Below are 22,378 nucleotides of genomic sequence, written 5' to 3'. Positions count from 1 at the left end.
ATCAAAATCTCTGGGGGTGAAGCTTGGGAATCCCAGTTTTGAGGAAGCTCTTTTGTGAATCTGAAGAATAAGGCAAGGTCTACAAAGAGTGAGAACCTTAGCAAGAGGTATTTCAGTGAAGAAGAAGATACAGAAGAGGGAGGCAGCTGTGTATATTGGTGTTTATAGAAAGTTTTCTGTGAAAAGATGAAGTGAGAGATGTGGGAAGACTTGGTACTGAGGGAGGTGGTGATTGTTGAAATAGTTGTTGCTTATAATGATATAAGACAGGTTTGCCTGTCAATGTGGAGAATGTGAATGGTCCCCATGCAAGATGGCTGAGTAGTCAGGCTCAGCAGCCATCCCCTACCCCCGAGAAAATTTGATGGTTTACAGAATGCTTGGAAATCATCATCATGGATTAGACGCACTTTTTATTATTATTCTGAATTTCATATTAAAAGAGAGGCCTCTGCTTCTCACGTTCTGACTGAGCCTATGGCCCATGCCTGAGGAAGAAGGTATGGATGGGGTCTGGAGTGCTGACATAGGCACTTTTCTTAATTAGTGCTCCCCCGGTTCCTCTTCACATTCTCTGTTTTCTCTTTCTCAGTTTCCCTTTCTTCATGTTAAAATGGGACTCGTGTGTGGAACTTCCACAAGCGGTTGCCTGGTATGGGGTGATATGTTACAGTTATTCGCTTTAGGACTGACTATTGGAAGGATTACCATATTTTCATGATTTCATAATCACAGTCTTCAAAGGTTGTAGAAAGAGGACTGAGGTGAGAATCCTGCTCTTTTTGTCCTCTGCCTCAGGGTCTTTGTTTAGTTTTGTTTTTAATAACAGATCAGATTCATCGGTTTTACCTTCCAGGAGTTCTACCTTTTGGGAGCATCATCTATTTCCTAAATATCATTTCTTTCTCCCCACTTAGTAGAGCATATTTATTTTTACTTTTAACTTGCCATTATTATTTCGGTCAGTGAGTGTTTTGGGTGGGGTGGGTGGTTTTTAGGTTACATCTATGTCTGGTCTCTTTCTACCAGGTTTGCAGAACCGCTCCCTGCCTCATCTCCCCATCTCGTCTTTGTTTTTTGTTGTGGTTACTTCGATGCCAACCCATTCAACTTGTGTGTTGACGTTGTACATGGCTCATTTTCTTTCTCATGATCGTATTTATACTTTTGATGGATATATTTAAATGAACAGCTGTGCATTTGTTGAGTCATACCACAATTATCTGATTCTGCTTTAGCTGCTCGACTAGCAAAAGCATATTTCAAGCTAAGTTGTGAGAGAATTCCATTAATCACATTCTAGTGAGGGGAGGAGAGAGGAGAAAGACCACTATGAAAAGTCTTTTTAAAGATTAATGTTAATTAGTTATTCCATTATATTAGAGTAGATTGATTTGTTGGCTATTAAAGGTGTCACTTGGAGAAACTTTATAAAGGTGTAAATAGCTATAAAGGCTTAATGATAGCTTGGTAGGCAAAATGCCCTGGAATCATTGATGTGCAGATAAAGTTAGTAGCTAGTGCTGGCCTATTTAAATGGATAAAGGGTCTTTAAAATTAGAGTTCCTTTCTGTAAAGCCTAGTGTTTTCGATTCAACATTCCTTGAATTCATTGACTAAGTATTTTGTTTTAAGCCTTCTGAACAAATAACGTGTGATACAGAAGATGTTACAACTTTCTTTTTATTCAAATGTATTAAATTGCTAATTGTAACCTTTGATTGAGTCTTTGGCTTCCATCAGCCAGATCTATTTTTCTCTTGACACTTCCTCAGGGTTCTTTCTGAAGGTTATTAATAGGCATGGAAGCATGGCTTTCCTAATAGCGTCAATAACTGTTAGAAGACTGGGGGTGGAGTGAGATAATATGTCAATTTCTGACTTGAAGGAGCAGTATTCTCAAACTACAGAAGCTGTCTCAGAGGTCACTGGGGATGGTTCTGGGCAGATCAGCTGGTGTCTGCAACTAGAGATCCAAGCAGTCCTTTCCAAATGGGATATTGTCCACCAGGGAGTTGTCTGGTATACCCTGAGTCTGCCAGACGTCTTTTTGTTTGGCTGCTTCTCTTGGATGACACTCTTGAAAACTGAAATCCAAGTTACAAATGATATCTTTTAATTTATCTCAAATACCTGGTTGCTACTATATTAAATTGAGGACATGAAGAGCTCCCCCCCGCCCCGCCCCCAGTCATTTTCTTGCCAGGCTGTGTACAATTCCTTAAACCTCACCCCCTCTCCCTACCCAAACCAAAGTGTAGCATAGACTAAGAAGTTGAAATTAATATGTTTTCATTTACATTGAGTGCCTAGTATGTGCCAGGCATGGGATGTAGCCATGAGCTAGGCAGAGTTCTTTTATGCAGCTTATATTTTGGTGCATAGAGGAAGAAGGGGTTGGGGGAGAGGGAAACATAAAAATCAACAAACTAATAAGTAAATGACAAATTTTACACAGTGTTAAGTGCTATGAAGAAGCTATGGTAGGGTAATATGCACGGGAGAGGGTGGGAAGGTCTGAGGAGGGAATGGGCTTGAATGTGGGGATGGAGTGTGGATGAAAAGGAAAGCTCTGGTTAGGCTGGTGGGTGAAGGGTGCTTTTTCTCACCTCCACAGAAACATGTGCTAGTGTCTCGTATTTGAGAGGGTGAAGGGACCTCCCTTGTGCTGACACCCCTTTCATTTTATTCACTCCCTCTTCAAATTATGATAGGTTAACCATATGAGCCTTAGAATTGGGACAGTTATGTCAGGTGGTCGGTGCCTGACACACCATTTGTCTGGCAATGGGAGAGCTAGAAAGAAAGGTCTGTACTGTTTAGTGAAAGGCGAAACTTCAGGCATAGTTAGAAATGAGACAGAGGACTGAGACCGCTTCTAATTAAGTACTTAGGAGGAAGTGGGATTTGAAATGGACTCCACAGTTACATATATAAGAGTTTTGTGGGGGGTGTGGTGGGGAATAACAGGGTCCTTCCTACCAGTAGGTTAAAAAAAAAAATGTTCCAGTCACAGTTTGTATCCTGGAGGGTAAGGAGTTAGCCCTGAGCTGTTGAGGCGGATATAACAAAACAGCTGGGAGATGATGGGATCCTATCTGTTGAAACAAAGCAGGAGAGCCATGGCTATTTGATACAGAGGGAATGAAGTGGAAAATGAGGGACGGTTTCCATGTAGTCAAGCATGTTGAAATAAAACCTTGTCTTGAGATACCAGTAAGGCATGGAGTGGGTGATCAAAACATTAGAGTCTCAGAAGCTTAGCATAGTTATTATCTATATATCTAGTAGCGGTGTAACAAAGTCAATTTCATTCTGTAGACAAAGTAAGTTTACTAGGGATTCCGTAGTTCTTACATGGTAGCCTAACTTAAACCTTTCACTTATTTTCATTCAGTTAAGCCTGATCTCCCTCACCAGCCCTTTTTACAAATTAATTTCTTCTTTTTCCCTCCTTTCCAAACCGTATCTTGGGTCCATCTGTCACAGCTGTAATGTTTGTAGTGTAACTCTTTCAGTCAAAACCCTTTCTTTCCTGAAATAATCTGTAATTATTTCCTCTAACTACAGGATGAACTGATCCAGGGGCTGGGTTTCAGTTCTATAGGACTTGTCCAAGAAGCTATTTGTATTCATCTATCATGAAAGATCAAATTACATGCTAATATTCTGAAAGTCACACCCACTAGAAACCCTCTAATAGCAGTGAAGTCTATAGAAAACCAAGCCCTGGCAACTTGCACATTGCCAGTTCAGACAGACTGTGGTGTGAAAAATATTTCACAGGTCATTTGTGGACTGGAGAAAAGACCCTGAATTGACTTATATGGTGTGATGATTTTGGGTTAGCCCTTCTTTGCAGCCATAACTGACAGCCCATGTCACTTATCACCCCTCCGAAGGCCCAGGTACTTTGGAGCAAGTTGCACTTGTGTTATCTCTCTGCGTGTTGAGCGTAGAAGAGACATAACTGTTCTCACATAAGTGCTGAGTTTTGCCCCATTTGGAGGTGGTGGTTGTTAAGTATACCTTCCCTCAAAGTTTTATGTCTAGAATTTGTCTAACTTTGCCCCCAAATGTGGCGACTTACATTAATTTCTGTTATTATTATTATTTTTTAAATTAAAATTTGTTGGAGTGACAATTGTTAGTAAACTTACTCAGATTTCAGGTGTACAATTCTGCAATACATCATCTATATATCACGTTCTGTATTCACCACCCAGAGTCAGTTCTCTTTCCATCACCATATATCTGATCCCCTTTACCCTCATCTGCCACCCTCCTCTGTTTTTATTTTGAGATGTAAGCAAGTTCAAGAGAACTGAAAAGTGGAGATGGGGAATGGGAAATAGAAATCACTTGATGTATTGTAAAGGCAGCTTGTTTTCTTTTTTTTTCCACATCAAGATCTTTTTTTCAGGGGCAAATAATCTTAGGTTACAGAGTATATGAAATTAGTTTTAAGTTCAGAGAAATGGAAAGAGGGCATGATTGAAAGGTGGCCCAAATAACCATGAGTAAAGATTGTTTCCTGAGAGCAAAATCAAGATGGTTAAAGCACAGAATATGTTGAGGCTTGTATAAAATGTTAAGGATGACAACAGCAGACAAAAGCAGCTAAACTATGACTGACTAGTTTAATGAAAGTTTTGAGAATGGTGGCTGGTTAAGACCTGAACTTGGGTTTGATGACCTTGGTTTTGACCTTGCATCCTTGAGCAAGTTACTTCTACCTACCCTCTGAAAATCTACCCACTGAAAATTTTATAGATTTTCTTATCTGTAAAATGGGATTAATATGAGTATTTATTTCAGAGTGTTTGTGGGAGAGATTGAATGAGGTAATATATATGGTCTCGAAGCACAGTGCCTGGCTGGTAAGTACTACTGCTGTTACTGTTAGGGTGGTAATGATGTAATTTTGACAGATAACTAAGAGAAAGCAGAATTACTCTAATTCTTTTTCTGCTTTACCTCTACCTTTTATGTTAAGGAGAATGAGTTTGTTGGTGTTTTGCTTTTTTCCCCCTTTATCGAAGGCATAGCATGGACTGTATAAAGAGATACAAAGAAAAAAAACTTCTGGAAGAGTATTGACAACCCCTTCCAGTGGAAAATGAGTGGCTTCACGTGGATGGTGTCATTCAAAATAGGGATAAGTGAACTATACAAGCTGTTTTTTAAGATTCTTTCTGACTTGGAGATTATTAGAAGTTGAATTGAGAAGAGTATCAAGAAAGTCCCTACTGAACGAGTGTAGGTACTAAGTATTAATAAATTATATGTTGAACAAATGGGCAAACCATATTAAGTTTAGGTCACTAGGCTAGACAAGTGAACACTTGGTGGAATTTAATGATAGGAAAGAATGTTACAGTTCATCTTACAACTTTCCCTTCATCTTCAGTATTATGGATAACAAATTGTATGCTGTTCATAAACCTAGGTTTTAGAAATATCCTTTATTCTTATAGCAGTTATTAACTAGATTGCTTAATATTAGCTCTAAAAATTGACTATGGAAGTATATTATTCTGTGACCAATATCAAAATGCTTTGTGATTTTTTGGGGGGTAATGTATTGCAGTGTAGCTGTGACTTTATCCAGCTGTAAAATTGTGATGAGCAAAAGAAGTGCCAAACTTGGTCTCAAGCCCACACATGTTAGAAATTGAGCTAAATGATAGCTCCTTAACTGGATATCAGTCTGATCTATAAATGGAGTTTGAAAAGTACCATGGGATTTGGAAAGCAGTTCTTTTCTGGCCTGGTGATATGCCTGTTTTTTTGGCAGAATATCATGGGAATATTCTGTCTCCTAAGCGTGTAGTCCTAAGACATTGTAAGAGATGGTACTGATTTAAAGAGCGTGTCTTAGTTAAGTCAGGAGGTACTGGTGTCTGGGGTATTTAGATCACTTACCAGGTAGAGGGCTCTATCCAAAAACAGAAAGGAGATGGTATATACTGGAGGTAAAGATTCATACTCAGAACTCTTCAGATAATATTCTGTATTCCCCAGTAGCCTGTGACTTTTGAGTTAGGAATTTTGGCCTTAGAACATTACATAAGGGTTTAGTTGTAAAGGAGGTGAGTATCTTAGTTGAGTATCTTCTTTTCACAGATTTATGCCTCATTTTAAAAATATTTAGTTGTGTCCATAAAATACTATTCCCACATTAAAAAAAAAAAAAAAAAATCTAATGCCTTCTTCCTTGACCATAGATTTTGTTGACTTCCTTGATCTCCTAATGAGATTTCTAAACCTGTGTACCAGTACCATTTTTGTCAGGTATCGGGTAAATGCTCAGCCTAAAATATCTGGTACCATCTGATTAACTAGTGTGGGAGAACGACTGATCATATAAGGAGTAAAGCAGCGGTTCTCAAAGTGTAGTCAAAATCCCCTGGAGTTTCCATGATTTTCTTAGGGGTCCCATGACGTCCACTTTCTTCCAATGACATGTATGTTTAAGGCTGGATTTTACTATATATGCTTCAACCAACACAACATGTTTTAACAGACTGAATGTAGAATCATATATGAGAATCCAGTTGCTTTCTACTAACCCAGACCAAGAAATTAGCAAAATTGCAAAACAATGCCACTTTTCTCACTATATATTTTTGGCGAAAATATTGTGTTTTTTAAAATAATTTATAAAAAAACGTAAGGTAGTATTAGAAATAAGATTATTTTTAAAAATTCTCATTTTAATTTCTAATAGAATCAGTGTTGATAGATATAGCCCACATAGACAAGCTCCTTAGGGGGCTCAGTGATTTTCAAGAGTATAAAAAGATTCTGAGATCAAAACGTTTGAAAACCACTGGAGTAAGGCATCCCTGAACTATTGAATTATTGCCACTCTCTTTTTCCACTACCTCCTTTTTGCCAACCCACATCTAAAACTCTTTAGCCAAAAATACTTGAGAGGAAGGGAATTGAAAATTTACTTTTAAAAACAATATTTTCTTTTTAGTATATTTTAAAATTAGAAATAGATCCTTGGGGCGTCACATTTGGAGGTTAGCATACTGATTTTTTTTTAAATCATTAAAATGTGATGAGGTTATTTATTCCACAACATTCTCCTTTCTACATCCCTTCCCCCCTTTCCTTTTGGAAGCACCATTTTTAACAGCTGAATTAAATGGTCAGCAGAGACACTCCAGAAACTGAACTAAATGGTAACCAGTAAGTGATGCTAATGTTTTTTTCTGAAAAATGTTTGGCAGATTTTGAGTTATCTGTCTATGAACAGTAGATTAGCTAGGGGCACTGAATTTATAACTTTTTTTTTCTGTATTTTTTTATTTATGCGGTGAAATTAATGTTTTAAATTTGCTTGCACAGTTACAATCTGTTGAGGTATTTGGGGACATGGGCTTTTGTTGGCTTTGTAACAGGAAAAAGTGTCAGTGGTGATTGTCTTTTAGATTTTTTTTTTAATAATGAAAGGATTCTTGATTTTGAAACTTGAGGCTTGTGAACTGCTAACTTTCACGATTATGTATACTAAATTCTACAGATTAAAGTCACAGAGATGGTAAATGTTTTAAGCCTGCCATTTCTTTGCAAGTGTGTATGTGTTTGTGTGTAGGATGGGCGTTGAGGGAGATAGCTAATTCCTTAGAATTTAAACTTAAATTGAGCTGATTAATTCAGGGAAAATACAAATTCAACAAGTATTAAATGTGTACCTACTTGGCTCTGGTAGCAATGAATAGACCATAGATTTTGCTACCATGGAGTTGACAGTCTTGTGAGGCAAGCACATGTTCACACGCACACAGGTATGGATATGTAATTATTAATTGTAATAAGTGTTATGAATGAAAATTAACAAAGTGGTATATGAGAGTGTAATGAGGACATAATGAGGGTTTAGCCAAGCTTCTTGAAGGAAGGGACATTTAAGTTGAGACTTGAAAGATGAGTGGGAATCTGCCAGGGTGGGTCCTCAGAGAAGCGGCCCAGTCAGGTGGAGCATGGTGGATTTACGGGGCCTGACTAGGCAGGAGGCTGGCTGCTTGCCATGCCTGGGAGAATGGGGTGGTGAAGGGCCTTCACAGCAATGATTACAGAGAGGTGAGAGGGCTCACTAGGGTCTTATCATGTCTTACTGAGGTTCTGACCCTAGCCTACCTCTCCAACCTTCTTGGGTTTTCTTTCTTTATAACTCTTCTCCAGGCTCACTGTGTTCTAGCCTGGTGTTTTTCCTTTTCTCTTCTGAATATGTCTTAAGTCCTGAGGACACACCATGCTTGCCCAGGCCACAGGGCCTCTGTGGAAATGAAGAAACTGCCTTTTTTTCTTAAATGCTGCCCTGTCTCCACCCCCAACACACACACACACACACACACACACACACACACACGCACGCACGCACGCGCATACATGTGTCATCTTTTTGCTAGTACCTCCTAGTCATGTATCTGGTTACTATTTAGATATGACCTCCCCAGGGAAGCTCCTTCACCCTCTAGGAAATCTCAAGTTGTTTTTTTAGCAGTCTTATTTAAACGTGTTTTTTTTCTAACATTTAATTCAGTTTTTAATTATGAAATTTTTTGGATGATTATTTGATTACCACCATAGACAGTAAGCTCAATGGTAATAAGAACCACGTTTGCATATTTTATTTTAAGTTTCTAATGTTTAGTACGTGGTACTTTCTCAGTGGAGTGGAAGGAAGGAAGGAAGGCCTGGAATTCAAAGATAAAACTGAGATAGTCCAGTAGTTTTTAAAGGCTTTTAATCACATATCCCATCTGTTAAATAGTTTTTTGAGCATACACCGTCAGTATATTTGTTGGTTAAAAGTTCTATGTAAAATTAAAAAAAAAAAACTATTATAAAGCATAAAGTAGAAAATTTAAAAAGATTAAAGATGAGATATTTAAGGCATTACTAATGACAATGACATCTTATTAACGAAAATCTCGGGTCATTCAGGATAATGTTTAGTGTTTTGATACTGGATGCAGATCAGTTTTTCAAGTAGTTTTTAAATTTAAACTCGGGGAGCCTTCTTCATGTTAGAGTCAACTGAATGTTAATTGCTTTTTTTCTACCGTGTTTCTCCGAAAATAAGACCTAGCCAGATAATCAGCTCTAATGCGTCTTTTGGAGCAAACATTAATGCAAGACCCGGTATTTTATTATATTATGTTAGATAAGACACGGTCTTATATTATAGTAAAATAAGACCGGCTCTTATATTAATTTTTAGGTCTTATTTTTGAGGAAACACGGTACTCCTCTCTTTAACAGAATATTCAACCTGTAGTTTCTTTAATGGTTTTAGAACACTTGCAGTTTGGTGAGGGCTCGTTTCATTATAACTAGCCAATACAACCTGTAATTCCACTTAAATGGATCCTCAAAAGCATAGTACATGGCTGTACTCTCTAAGCAAAACATGACCACCCTTTCACATTATGTAGCTCTTCCTGAAAGGTACCTCTTCTACTGGGCTGTCATAAGGAACTGAGACAGAGACGAAGTAAACTCTCAAGTTATTTATTAGATTAAAACATTTTTTTGTAAGACAAAAAGTTTTTGTATATTCATCCCATAAGTCAATGAATTGTCTTGCGTGACCGTTGGGTGCATGTACCCTTTTTGGGGACAAGTAGGCTAGTTCTAGGGACTGAGACAGACAGATAATTGATTTCAACTGGTGGTAGACCAGTGCTGGGGGGTTGAAATCACTGCTGATGCAGAAATGTTTCACTAAGTGTTTTCCTTTTGAGCTAGATCATGAATGACAGGAGGAAGCAATTGGGTAGGAGAGGGATAGAGGAGGAGGCTCAGCGCATTTGAAGCAGAGGGAATCAATGGTATGTTCAGTTGAAAAGCACAGAGATGAGATGGTATTGGCAGAACTCGCATCTGGTTGTTACGGCCTTGGGGACGAAGATGGGGCAGTTTGTGTGTCACAGATAATAACAACAACAATAAAGGGAGTTTCATGTTCTTTTAAGAATATAAAAGGAAGGTACATAAAAAGTCTCCTTTATCTCCCTTCCTCATTTTGATAGTAGAGAAGGGAAAGGCTGAAATACAATTATGAGCAAATTGAAATGACAGGTGGTAAGATAGGACGGGGGTATGGGGAATGAACAGTCAGACCACCAACCTCAAAATTTGATTTTAAGAAGATGAGTCAGAAGGTATCCATTCCAAACTGCTTAGATAGCAATGGGCTTTTGCTCTTTGCTTTGAAGCTGTAACAGTAAGACGGCACACCAACCTCTTCATTAAAGAATCATACCAGTTTTCTTTTTTCTTTTACCATGTAGAAAATCACAACTGGACACAGGTCTAATTTTTAAAAATTATTTCTTGTAATAAAGAATTAGTATAACCAAACTGTCATATTCCTGAAATATTTTAGGATTTCTCAAATGGGAAAGTTCTCTGTTGTAGTCCTTTGACTCAGAAAATTGAGCTTCTGCCCATGTAGTGTTAGGTCAATATCAACTTGAACTTTTTATCAGGTACCTTATTTTCTCTGTTATAGTTTCATATCCATATTACAAATTTACATGATTTCTTCCTATTCTTTGTTAAATTTGAGGTTAATGTAAGAATGCATTGCTTTGCCATAGATGAGGGATATGTTGTAGGGTGGTTTGTTGTTGTTCCTTTTGGGCTTGTGATGAAGTAGAGAGTGCTCTACCTCCAATATTTTTAAATGAGAAGTAAGGCTCCAACATAGTAATTGGCTTGAATGATTCACTCACTTAATCTTTAACATCATGTTAGAACAATCTATTCATGCTCCTCGGAGTTTTAAACTTAGTGCCAATTTTGCATTCAACAGGATAAGATAAAATCCAAACCTGAAATCCTTTGGGAATGCCTAGCCTTATAGCTGAGAATTTTTCATGTCCCTGTTGAGTTCTTTGTGAGAGGCTAGACTCAGAGAAAGTCACCTTAGGGTGATCACCAGCCGGAGGTACATCTGATTAACTCCGTGAGATGATTTGTTTAGATCCATGTAAAGGGTATATGTTTAAATATACTAAGAAATAAGGCAGCATATGTGAGGGGGATTTGTAAGAAAGACCTTGAATGGCAGTTTGAAGATGGTATGCTTAATTTAACTTGTCATCTTGCAGTTAGATTTTTTGTCTTACTTGCATCTCTTTTTCTCCCTCCACAGTTGTACGATGGTAGATGGAGTGATGATTCTTCCTGTGCTAATGATGATTGCTTTTCCTTCCCCTAGTATGGAAGGTAAGTGACTCACAGATATTTGGGGTAGGATAAGTATACAGCCATGTGCCACATAATGACATTTTGGTCAAGGACAGACAGCATATACGATGGTGGTTCCCTAAGATAATCATGGAGCTGAACAATTCCTATCTTGGTGGTGATGTCATAGCACAATACATTACTCACGTGTTTGTGGTGATGGGGTGGGGAAGAACCTACTGCACTGCCAGTCATATAAAAGTATAGCACTTACAATTATGGACAGTACATGATTCTTGGTAATGATAATAAGCCATGACTATGTTACTGGCTTATGTATTTACTATACTTTTAATCATTTTTTTATGTGTACTCTTTTTACTTTAAAAAGAAGTTTTCTGTAACACTGTATGCTTGTTACACTAACAGCAGCCTCATACATGTCCTGTTTACTGCGACTCTTGATTGAATCATTTTCTCTTGTGCTTGATTTACTCTTGTGTTGTTTTATGCAGCAACATGGTGTACAGGCTTGTAGGCTAGGCGCAAATAGGCTGCGCCATCTAGCCTAGATGTATACAGTAGGCTATGCTGTTTAGGTTTGTGTAAGCGCACTCTATGATGTTCGCACAATGATGAAATCCCTTACAGACGCATTTCTCAGAACGTATCCCATCCTTAAGTGGCACGTGATTGTACTGTGTATTGTTTGATTTGCTGTAAACAAATTTGTTGTGTATCCTATCAGACTTAACACTCCTTTCCTCTTCTCCCCTTTATTAAGAATATTTTTAAGCCGTTTTTTAGGTTCACAGCAAAACTGGGAGTCAAGTACAGAGATTTCTCATACCCTTCCTCCCCCCATGCATAGCCTCCTCCATTATCAACATTCTCCCACCAAAGTGGTACATTTGTTATAATTGATGAACCTACATTGACAAATCATAATCGCCCAAAGTCCGTAGTTTACATTAGGGTTCACTCTTGGTGGTGTACATTCTGTGGGTTTGGACAGATATATAATGACATATGTCCACCATTATAATACCATACAGTGTATTTCATTGCACTAGAAATTTTCTGTACTTCACCTGTTTATCCTTTTCCCTGCCACTCTTAATAACTAGCAACCACAGATTTTTCACTGCCTCCATAGTTTTGCCTTTTCAGAATGTTATATCATTAGAATCATACATTGTGTAGTCTTTTCAGATGGCTTCTTTCACTTATTGATATGCATTTAAAGTTCTTCGATATGTTTTCATGGCTTCATAACTCATTTCTTCTTAGCACTGAATAATATTCCATTGTCCGGTTGTACCACTGTTGACCTACTGAAGGACATCTAGGTTGCTTCCAGGTTTTGGAAATGACGAATAAAGTTGCTACAAACATTCATGTGCAGGTTTTTGTGTGGACATAGTTTTCAGCTCCTGTGGGTAAACACCAAGGATTGTGATTGCTAGATTGTGTGGTGGAATATGTTTAGTTTTGTAAGAAACTGCCAAACTGTCTTCCAAAGTGGCTGTACCATTATGCATTCCCACCAGCAATGAATGCAGTAACTGCTGCTCCACATCCCTGCCAGCATTTGGTGTGGTCAGTGTTCTGGATTTTGGCCATTACCATAGGTGTGTAGTAGTGACTTATTGTTTTAATTTGCATTTCCCTGATGACATATGATGTGGAGCATCTTTTCATAGGCTTATTCACCATCTGTATATCTTTTTTGGTGAGGTGTCTGTTAAGAGCTTTGGCTCATTTTTAAATCAGATTCTTTTCTTATTTTTGAGTTTTTTGTATATTTTGGATAACAGCCCTTTATCAGATGTGTTTTTTGCATATATTTTCTCCCATCCTGTAACTTGTCTTTTCATTCTCTTGACATTGTCTTTCACAGAGCAATTTTTAATTTTAATGAAGTCTACCTTATTATTTCTTTCATGGACTGTGCCTCTAATAAGTTATTGCCCTACCCAAGGTCATCTAGGTTTTCTCCTATGTTAACTAATAATGTTACATTATGTGATATTACATAATAGAGCTTACATCAAGTTTCTATTGGACAGTGCTGCTACAAATCAATTTAGTATCTGTAGTGTAGATTCTGCTCTAAGTAATGTTGTTAAAAGCATTTCAGTGATATTGTAGTGATTTTAATTAGTGTCAGGAGGATATGAAATAAAGATCCTGCGTGGCCAGTTTAAAGGAATTGGAGGTGTTTTAACCAGAAGAGCGGTTCTGTACTCGGTTGAAAGAATTAATAAGAAGAAAGGGGCTGGAAAGATTCGATGGGTTAAGAATAGTTGTCAGCTGGGGGATATGAACACCCCCCAAGGGACATTTTACTATGTCTGGAGACATAACAGGCAAGTTTCTAGAATTTTGCATCCTTTTAATTGCTAAATACTATGACCACTATAAAAAAAAAAATCTAAAGAATATCGTGGAATAAATTACCTCCAAATTCCATGACTTTTTCTAGGTACAATATCAGTTCTGTGTGGTATTAAGCAGACACATTGCCATTAAGCTCCCTCAAAATACTTTTCCTTGCTTGGAACACACTTGTCTCATCATTCTTGCCACTTTCTGAAGCAGTTCTGGAAGTCCTCTTTTGTGAGTGTCTTTAGTTGTGCTGTTGTGGCTGCCTTGATGTCCTGAATTGATTCAAAATGTTTACCTTTCATGGTCATTTTGACTTTGGGGAGAGCTGGAAGCTGTATGGTGCCAGATCTGGTGAATAAGATGGATGAAGACACACTGTAGTGTTTTATTTGACAGAAATTGCTATATATTAGAAGTGATAATGTGACACGGAGCGTTGTCATGACAGAGGATGATTTACAGCACACTTTAAAATGCACCTTCTCTCAACCGTAGCTCACACCCAACTGACTGCACCGAACAAGTTGAAACTTGTCACACACTGTTACTAAGGTTCGCTGTGATGCTTCCCTTATTGAAGATCCCTGCTTTTCTGTTGGATGGCATTCAGCAATAGCATTCACTGTATTTTGTGATCAACACCTCAAAACTGGTTGGATGAAACCAGTTAGTTTGGCTGAAATGGAAATGGATTGCCATTGAGGTTTTGCTATTTAATATGCCACCACCACTACAGTGTTTACAAGTAAGGGACAGTTGCAATAGCTTTAGTTGCAATAGCGGTTTTTTTTGTTTTTTTTTTACATATATGTACACTATCCAGTGAGTGCTACAACCTAGAGTGCTCTAATCATAATAGGAGTTGCCTTAGTCGTAGCTTCCCTCCATGATTCAACTCCTTGTTAACTGTCAATAGCATATTCTCTGAAAATACTCTTTATTTGTGTATATTTACTAGAAATTTAAAAAACACACACACAAAAAACACTGAGAACCCCTAATTGTAATATACTCAACGTTAGTCATAAAGCAAATATTAAGTACAAAATTCTTAACCAAAAGAGGTGAAAAATAGGACAGATAAATGAAATCTTTATACAAGCTCCATACGTTGTCAAGTTCATCACTTTAGACTACCAGGTTTAAAAGGAAATAGACCCATATTTGATGTTTGCAGAGCAGCTAGGCACCTCATTAGTTGTGCTTCAGTGAAGCTAGATGGCATTCTTGGGCTATAAATAAAGTCATAGAGATTTTGTTCTAATATCTTGTTGGGTAGTAAGTATACTCTTCTTAGTTTGTAAAAAAAAAGAAGAAAAATTTTTATGTTTGTTTCCCGTTGTCTTCCAATTACTCCCAAATGTTTCTTAAATATTGACAAGAAGTAGTGTTAACACTTAAACAATAGGTCCCAAACAGTGATTTTGGTAGAGTTTGGCTACTATGAGTTACTTTAGAACATTTTCCAACTTTTATGGCATCCTAAATGCTCTGGGGCAAAAAACGACCAAATAAGTTTGGAAAACACTGATTACTGTAACAGCTTTTATGATGATTATATGTAATATTTTTGGGCTGGTTAATATGTGCCAAATGTTCAGCTAACTGCCGTATTTATATGTATTATTTACCATAATCCTCATGATTACCTTAATGAGATAGATTTTTGGAGATGTGCTTTTGAATTGGTTACAATTCTTGCTTAAGGTTACATAGCCAATGAAAGTTATGATATACATTGAGGAATGGTGTTCAAGAGTTTCAGTCATTATCATTTACTCTTCTTCAGAATTTTGTTTTTCCTGGTACCCTAAATTAGCTACATCCACATTCACATTATATCTGGTGCATACTAGAATCTAGCTCAATCCAGTCTGTTTGAAAGGCTGAAGTGAGATATTGTAATAAATGATGAGCCCTTTCACCAGGGTTTGTGTTTTTTATTTATCTTGTCTCTCCTACCAGTATTCATTTTTCATGCTTATTATATACACAACTCTAGCTGCAGGAAGAGTTTCATTAGCGCTCACAGAGAAGAGTACTTGAGTCCTAATTACCCGTGTATCCTTCCTTTTCCTTCCCATTAATAAGACTAATCATGCTCTAATACTGCTATTATGCCACCAGGGAGAAGTCCATTTTTGTTCCAGAACCTCCATGTTTGTCTTCCCCTTTGTCCCTGTAAGCATTTGCAGGTGGTGACCATGACACAAATACTTAAAATGGAGTATTGCTTCTTCAGAAAGATTTCAGAGCTAAGATGACCCACATTTTATTGAATTTGCAAGCCATAGTTCGATTTTATTACAGTAAGGAAGGCTGGGCTTTTGCAGAGTTCCGCTGCAAAAGATTTTGGCCTGTCCTAGACAAGATTGCTAAGCCCTAAATTATTTTCAGGGTTGACTTGATTTTGGTATTTCCAAAGCCATCATCACTCAGACTTTCCATCCCAATTACCCAGTGAGGGAAGGAAGGGGATAACTTCAATAGACCTTTTGTTAGAGACCACAAAGGTGCCCCTCTTTGCCACTGGGGGGGAGGGAGGGAAGACTAGAATAAGCCTTTCTTTGAATTTCTCATTATCGAGGATTCAGGAAGTTCTTGAAGGGTGAACGAATGTAAGAGAAATGTCTGAGTTTTAAATTTGTTGTTCTCATTTCTCATTACTATAATTTATCCCTTTGGTTCAGAACAAAATCTTTTTTCATTGATGCATTATCAAATGAGAGACTTTCGGGGGAGAGAGATGAGATGTGCTGAGCTATTTGTCACTAGAAGGACCTAAAATGTGAATATCTGATGAAGCTGTACACTTTTTTTTGCCATGTTTCTTTTCTAACAGAATCATGGTGTATTATTTGATGCAAGGTGAGCTGTGACAAAGCTTCCTTTTAGCTTTTCCTTCCCAGAGAATGTTTGTTTCAGCTGTGGATAAAGTAAAGCCACATGCAGTTGTTTCCCACCGCGCCCCCCCCCCCCCCAGTAGATACTAGAAAATGTTCATAGTCAGTGCATATTTACATGAGAGAAGGGTAGCAGTGGGGTGTGGAAAGGATTCTAAAAATTCAAAGTCAAGTATTGAACAGAAGGGAAAACAAATCCAGGACCCAAGCTCATGAAATGATTTCATTGTGGTCAACAGTGAATTGGCAGTGCACTAGCTTCTAAGCTTTTTTCTCCTTTTCTTTAATATAAAGATAGGTCTCGAGTGAGAGGATGGATGATGACATCTTCTCTTTATGGAAACACTAGTGAAGCAGGAGATTTGTGGGAACGTCATACGTGCAACTGTGATATTGTGATTTATAATCGTTTAGATGACCAAAATATGTTTCTCAGGTGTATTTGGTCTTCATCCACAGATCCCAAACCCCTTGGAATTTCCTAAGTGATGAGAACAGCAGTGGCATTTCTTGTTATGTTAATGAGGTGACTTTTGGACCCCACCTAAGAGGTAGGAGCCAACCATGTGGTTAGAGCATTGGAGCTTTCATTCTCACTCCCTGATTTCCAGGGAGGGGAGAGAGAAATTTAGGTTGAATCATCACTCATGGCCAGTGACTTAGTCAGTCATGACAGTGTAATGAAGCCTCCATAAAATCCCAGAAAGGACACTCATGGGTACCTTTTCAGAGAGTTTCCACATTGGGCAACTAGAATGTATCCATGTGCCACCATGGTGGGTCCTGAGCTCCATAAGGACAGAAGTGCCTTCGTTTGGGACCTTGCCCTATGTAGCTCTTCATTTGTGTATTGATTCATATCCATTAATATCAATAAATCAGTAATGTAGTGAGTAAATGGGGTTTCCCGAGTTCTGTGAGCTGTTCTCTCAAAGTAATCGAACCCAAGGAAGGAGTCATGGGAATCTCTGATTTATAGCCAGTCAGTCAGAAGCACAAGAAACAACCTGGGCTTGAATTGGAGTCTGAAGTGAGGGTGGTCTTGTGGGACCGAGCCCTTTACTTGTGGAATTTGCTTCTATCTCTGGGTAGATAATGTCAGAATTAAATTGAATTCTCAGATACTCTGCTGGTGTCTGAGAATTACTTGTTGATGTGGGGAGATGCGTGCACACACACACGGGTCGAGGAACCCTTTAAGCAACTTTTGCTCTTGAAAAGAAATAAACAGTAAGGAAAACAAAAGACATTTAAAAATTATTTGTAACTCCCTAAACATTGCTAACTGTCTTCTGAAACTTCCCTCTGTAGCCCAGCATGACCTCAGGCAAGCTTCCATAGATAATGATTATATGAAATAGTCATAATTACTCAGAACTCATGTCGATTCCAAAATAGTGTAAGACGCAGGGTGGAGTGGCTTTCACACTTTTCACTGTGACTCATAGTAAGAAACATTTTAGAGTTAGACCCAGTGCATCTACATTTAGAAACATTTTAGAGTAGGACCCGTACACATCTGAAATGAAAATTTCATGAAACAGTCTTACTATGTTTAGTGTACTCCTGTTTCTTCTTTTTTTTTTATTCTGTTCGATTTTTTTCATTTAAAAAGAAATAAAACTTGTCTTGAACTAAATAGATTTCACTACCTACAAACGCATCATAATCTATAGTTTAACAATGATAACTCCAGTCTGCTCCCAAGAGTTCACTGCCCAGAAGTCCCAGCTGCCCTCAGGTGAAAGCTCTGACAACTAACCTGCATATTTTCAAACACAGCTCGCCTAGAACCTTCAATTTTTTCACAACTTCATGTAGCCTGACCATCCTTTGTCTCCAAGCCAGTGGTGTGACAGGAAGAGTGGAGTTTCAACTTGTGCCTTCTCATCCTTGATCATAACACTGGAACAGCTGCTGCCCGATTCTGATCAGCTGAATCTGAGCTCTTCGGAGCAGGGTGTTTCCCAGATCCACGTAATGCTACATCTAATTCTTTGTTATGGGTTAGAGCAGAGCATGGACTTCCCTAGAATATGTATGTCTGGGGGATGTGGGAAGGAAAGAAGGAAGAGGAGGAAGAGAGAAATTCCTCTTGGAAAGGAGGTGGTAAAGTTCACCTTTAAAAAACCCACAAACTCTGCCTGTATTTCTTAATCAAATGGTGATTTGGAAGGAGCAGTGACCTCTTTTATTAATTTTTTTTGCTGATTCGTTTTATCTTCTGAATTCTGGTACCTACACCAGACCAATTTCAATGAAACAAAAATCAGATTCATTCAGGAATGTTGTAAATTAAAGACTGGATAAGAAAATAAAACACCCATAACAACCCACATCCAGTTTAGAATTTGACTCCCGAGATTCATATGATACTGCAGAATGCCACGTAGAGTTACAGTCATGGATTCTCTGTATGTTTAACATCGTGTCATGGTTCATATGCTTTACGTCAGTTTTGCAAAGGGTTAGGGTAATTTTTGATAGTTAAATGGTGTTGTTAGTCAAAGAGTGTCTTCTGAAGGGAAGGCTCTTGGCCATGTATAGGAATCAGGCCTCTCTCAGGAGAGAGACAAATGTCAAACCCATGAGCCCTTGTCTTCCTCTTTAGTGGGTCTGTGTGTATGTGTTATTTCACCTCTCAGCATCTGTTACCGCAGCAGCATGATGGAGACCGTACCAGGGCAGTTGCGAGGAACCATAGGAAATATGTGCGGCGTGAGCCCTAGAGTGTGAGAGGCTGGGACTTTGTTATTTTATCCCAATGTCTAAGACAATGCCTGGCATGTAGTTGACACTCAATGAATATTTGACAAATGAATGAAGAAATAATGTTGACTACAACAATAACTGTTCTTGTGGTATAAAAAAGATATTATTAGAGACAGAGTGATTTGGGCTGAGGAGAGATAAGAGAGCACATCCTTTCAAAGATCTGAGTTTCATGGAAGAAGATCACTTATAAGACAATCTTACATTCTTTCAATTGATAAATTAGCTTGAGTACACTGTCAGGCACTGGGGGTGTCAACATAACTAGAAGTGGTTCCTGCTGTCAAGGATTCACAATCTAGTTGGATTAGGCAGAGGTTATGCAGCACAGCTCTGGGAATATCGATGGGGGGCCTTCATATCACACCGGGCTGGGGTTAGGGACATTGGCCCAAGGGGACAAGGTTTGGAACCTGAAGAAGCAATAGACCAGCAAAGAGAAGGGCTCTTTAGCTAGCTCAGAGAAGTGGGGAGACGGAGGATGCCGCCTGGCAATCCAGCACAGCCAGAGCAGTTTGGAGGAGGGATTTGGGTTGAAAGCTGGGGCCCTTCTAGCCTGGCAGGGCCTTGTGCCCGAAGGCAGTGCGAGCTCTTGAAAGATTAATTAGGGGCAGCTTGTGTGTTTTGGAAGAGTTGTGTAGTGGAAGTGGATTACAGGGCAAGGTAAGAAAAGAGGTCAAGGCATGAGAAAAATCCCGTCCTCCTGCAGGGTTTTCAAAGTCATCCCCACTATCAACGTAGTGGTGCCCAACAAGGAAACAAAACAAAAAAAACAAACCTGAGTTCAAAGAGTAGACCTTTGGTCCTTACAGGTGGTTTACAAATAATAGCAGCAGCAGCAGCAAACAACACGAATCTAGTAATAATGCCACTGCTACTTTTATTATGAAAGCAGATCCCTGAGCTGCTGACTTTTCTAGCAACTTTTTCGAGACATTTATATCCCTCTCCCTGGCCCTTTGTTCCTGTGTTGCCATGGAGTGTCAATAAGCCCAGCTCAGAATAACCCAGGCAGTGAGACAAGAGGTACAGCTTGCTCACTGGCATGTTGGCTGACCAGGTTACACTGTTTTCATTGCTCCCGTCTTGGGAGGAGCATTGGGCAGCTGGTTGCCCTGGCAGCTGTGAAAGGTGTATGTCTCTTGGCTGCCCAGAGTTTGAAATGCAACCAAAACTTGCCTGCCTAGTGAGCATGTGCAGCTCCCGATTGAGCTGATAGTGACTGAAAATAGCCTACTGAGCACCTGTCCCTTGTACACCAGCCGCTGGCTGACTGCCATGTGGGACAGTGTGGACACACTGGGTGGATAGGTGAGGGGCTGGGTGGATTTTAATGCTGTTTAGGAAGGTCTTAGAAACTGTGGCCCTATCTTAACAGGAAGAAAAAAACGCAGCAGGCTCTTCTGAGCACGTCTGTTTGGCACTTCTGTGGTTAGTGAGTGGCCACAGTGGCTGCGTATGTACAGTATGTGGTGAAGATTCCACACAGTTCTCCTTTCTCAGCCAAACTGTGGTCCAATAGACTGAGAAGTCAGGTTTTCTCTTGGAGGGATAGGCTTTCCTAAAAAAATTCTGGATGACAGCCATCCATAGTTTATGCTGCTTCAGTTTCAGAAAGGGAAGGCACTGAGTTAAACTCCTTCTTTAATTTTCTACCTGTTCTTTTAATCCCCAATTTTCTACCTGTTCTTTTAATCCCCAATGATTGTCAGTTGATCACTCTGCAAGATGCCCCTTTGCTAGCTTATTCTTTCTCAGCAGCCCAATGTGGGCACAGAATAGAAACACAGCATGTTGGGAGTTGTCTGTTCCCATTTGGGACTCTTTCCATTTCCTTCTGGGCTTTCATCTCTTCAGCGGGTTGCCATTGTTGGGCATGCTTGGCACGCCAATGTGGATGGAAGCAGGCTCTGGAAGGAAATACTTCTGAAATGACTGGTGGTATTAAAGCTACTATTTAAAAGTGACCCTTCGTAGATACTTGGGTTATCTTTAGGCCGTTAGTGCTCTGCAACTACCAGAGCCAAAGAGAAGCTGCGGAAACGCTGGCCTGCTGCGCTCGCCTTGGTTTGTGTTTAGATATTCTTGCTCTCCAGCCAGTGGCCTCATGACACATCTCAGATTTAGCTGCCTTTCTTCTGCCAAGGCCCAAGATTATTGTGGAAGCTGGAAATGGTATGCTGTGCCACAGATTGTGGGGAAAGGACTGTGTGTTTGAGAAGCTACTTCTGGTTCACAGCACTCTGAAGAAATGCTTTTGGTTTCTACCTTGACTGTAGGCCCCTGGAACCTTTCTGTGGGCTCAGGGATAAAAAAGAATAAGCTCAAAAATGATGGAAACTCCACCCTCTCATGGTGACTATAGGATCTTAAGTTTATGACTAATAAGACAATCTTCTTAAGGGTCTTGAATTTGGGGGTTAGTGAATTCTTGTGTGTCACATTAGTTAGACTGATGGGGTGAGAAGATATGCAGAGCAAAGATCAAGTTCTAAAGGCTGAAATACAGATGCACAAGGCATGTATTCATGGGATTGAAGGCACGGGATCCCTTTCTTCGTTAACCGTTCATGGAGTTCTGCTAGGGCCTTGGGACATGAATTGGGAAATTGGGCGATAGGGAAGTAGCAGCATCAGAGAGGCTTGGGTTTTGCCCAATTTTTTTTTTACCATTGGATATCCTTGAGGCTTCATCTGGGCTAGAAAGAATATAGTCTAGAAATTACCTTGTTCCCTTTGTGCTTTTCCCTGGAGTGGGGTAGGGTAAAGGAACCTAGAAGGAGGAATTGAATTAATTCTGGACATTTTTTTCACCTTTAGCTTTGGGTGCCACAATGCCTGGAGGTTGGCATTGTAAGACAGTTGTTCAACAAATTGGAGCCCGGCCCATCTTTTGAAGGGTTTATCTCTGTGGTTTGAAAGCTTCCGGAAAGGGTGTGGTGGTGTGGTGGCGGCTTGCAGGTGGTAAGCAGAGCAAAGATTGGCAACCTTGGAGGCCCGGTCCCTGAGTCCCAGAGAAAAAAGGTCTAGAGTAAGGCTTGGGAGGGGAAATAGAGGTGCCCTGGAGTTCCCTCCACTGTGCTATCCCATTAGGGCCCTTGTTT

At 39.3% G+C, this 22,378-nt stretch overlaps 1 protein-coding gene across 3 annotated transcripts in view; it reads left to right on the top strand.

Annotated features, from left to right (window-relative positions):
• The window catches only part of ACVR1 (activin A receptor type 1), a 128,030-nt gene that overhangs the window by 57,526 nt on the left and 48,126 nt on the right, over positions 1–22,378 (top strand). For all 3 annotated transcript variants that reach the window (XM_074336651.2, XM_074336653.2, XM_088794328.1), the window contains exon 3: positions 11,177–11,250. In XM_074336651.2, the coding sequence (XP_074192752.1) occupies positions 11,184–11,250 (67 nt within the window). In that variant the 5' untranslated portion in view covers positions 11,177–11,183. The remainder of the gene's footprint in view (positions 1–11,176; positions 11,251–22,378) is intronic.

Source organism: Rhinolophus sinicus, chromosome 17, assembly GCF_057876585.1.
Source record: "Rhinolophus sinicus isolate RSI-liver-muscle chromosome 17, RSI-T2T, whole genome shotgun sequence".
Classification (NCBI taxonomy): Eukaryota; Metazoa; Chordata; class Mammalia; order Chiroptera; family Rhinolophidae; genus Rhinolophus; species Rhinolophus sinicus.
This window is presented reverse-complemented; position numbering and strand designations above follow the sequence as displayed.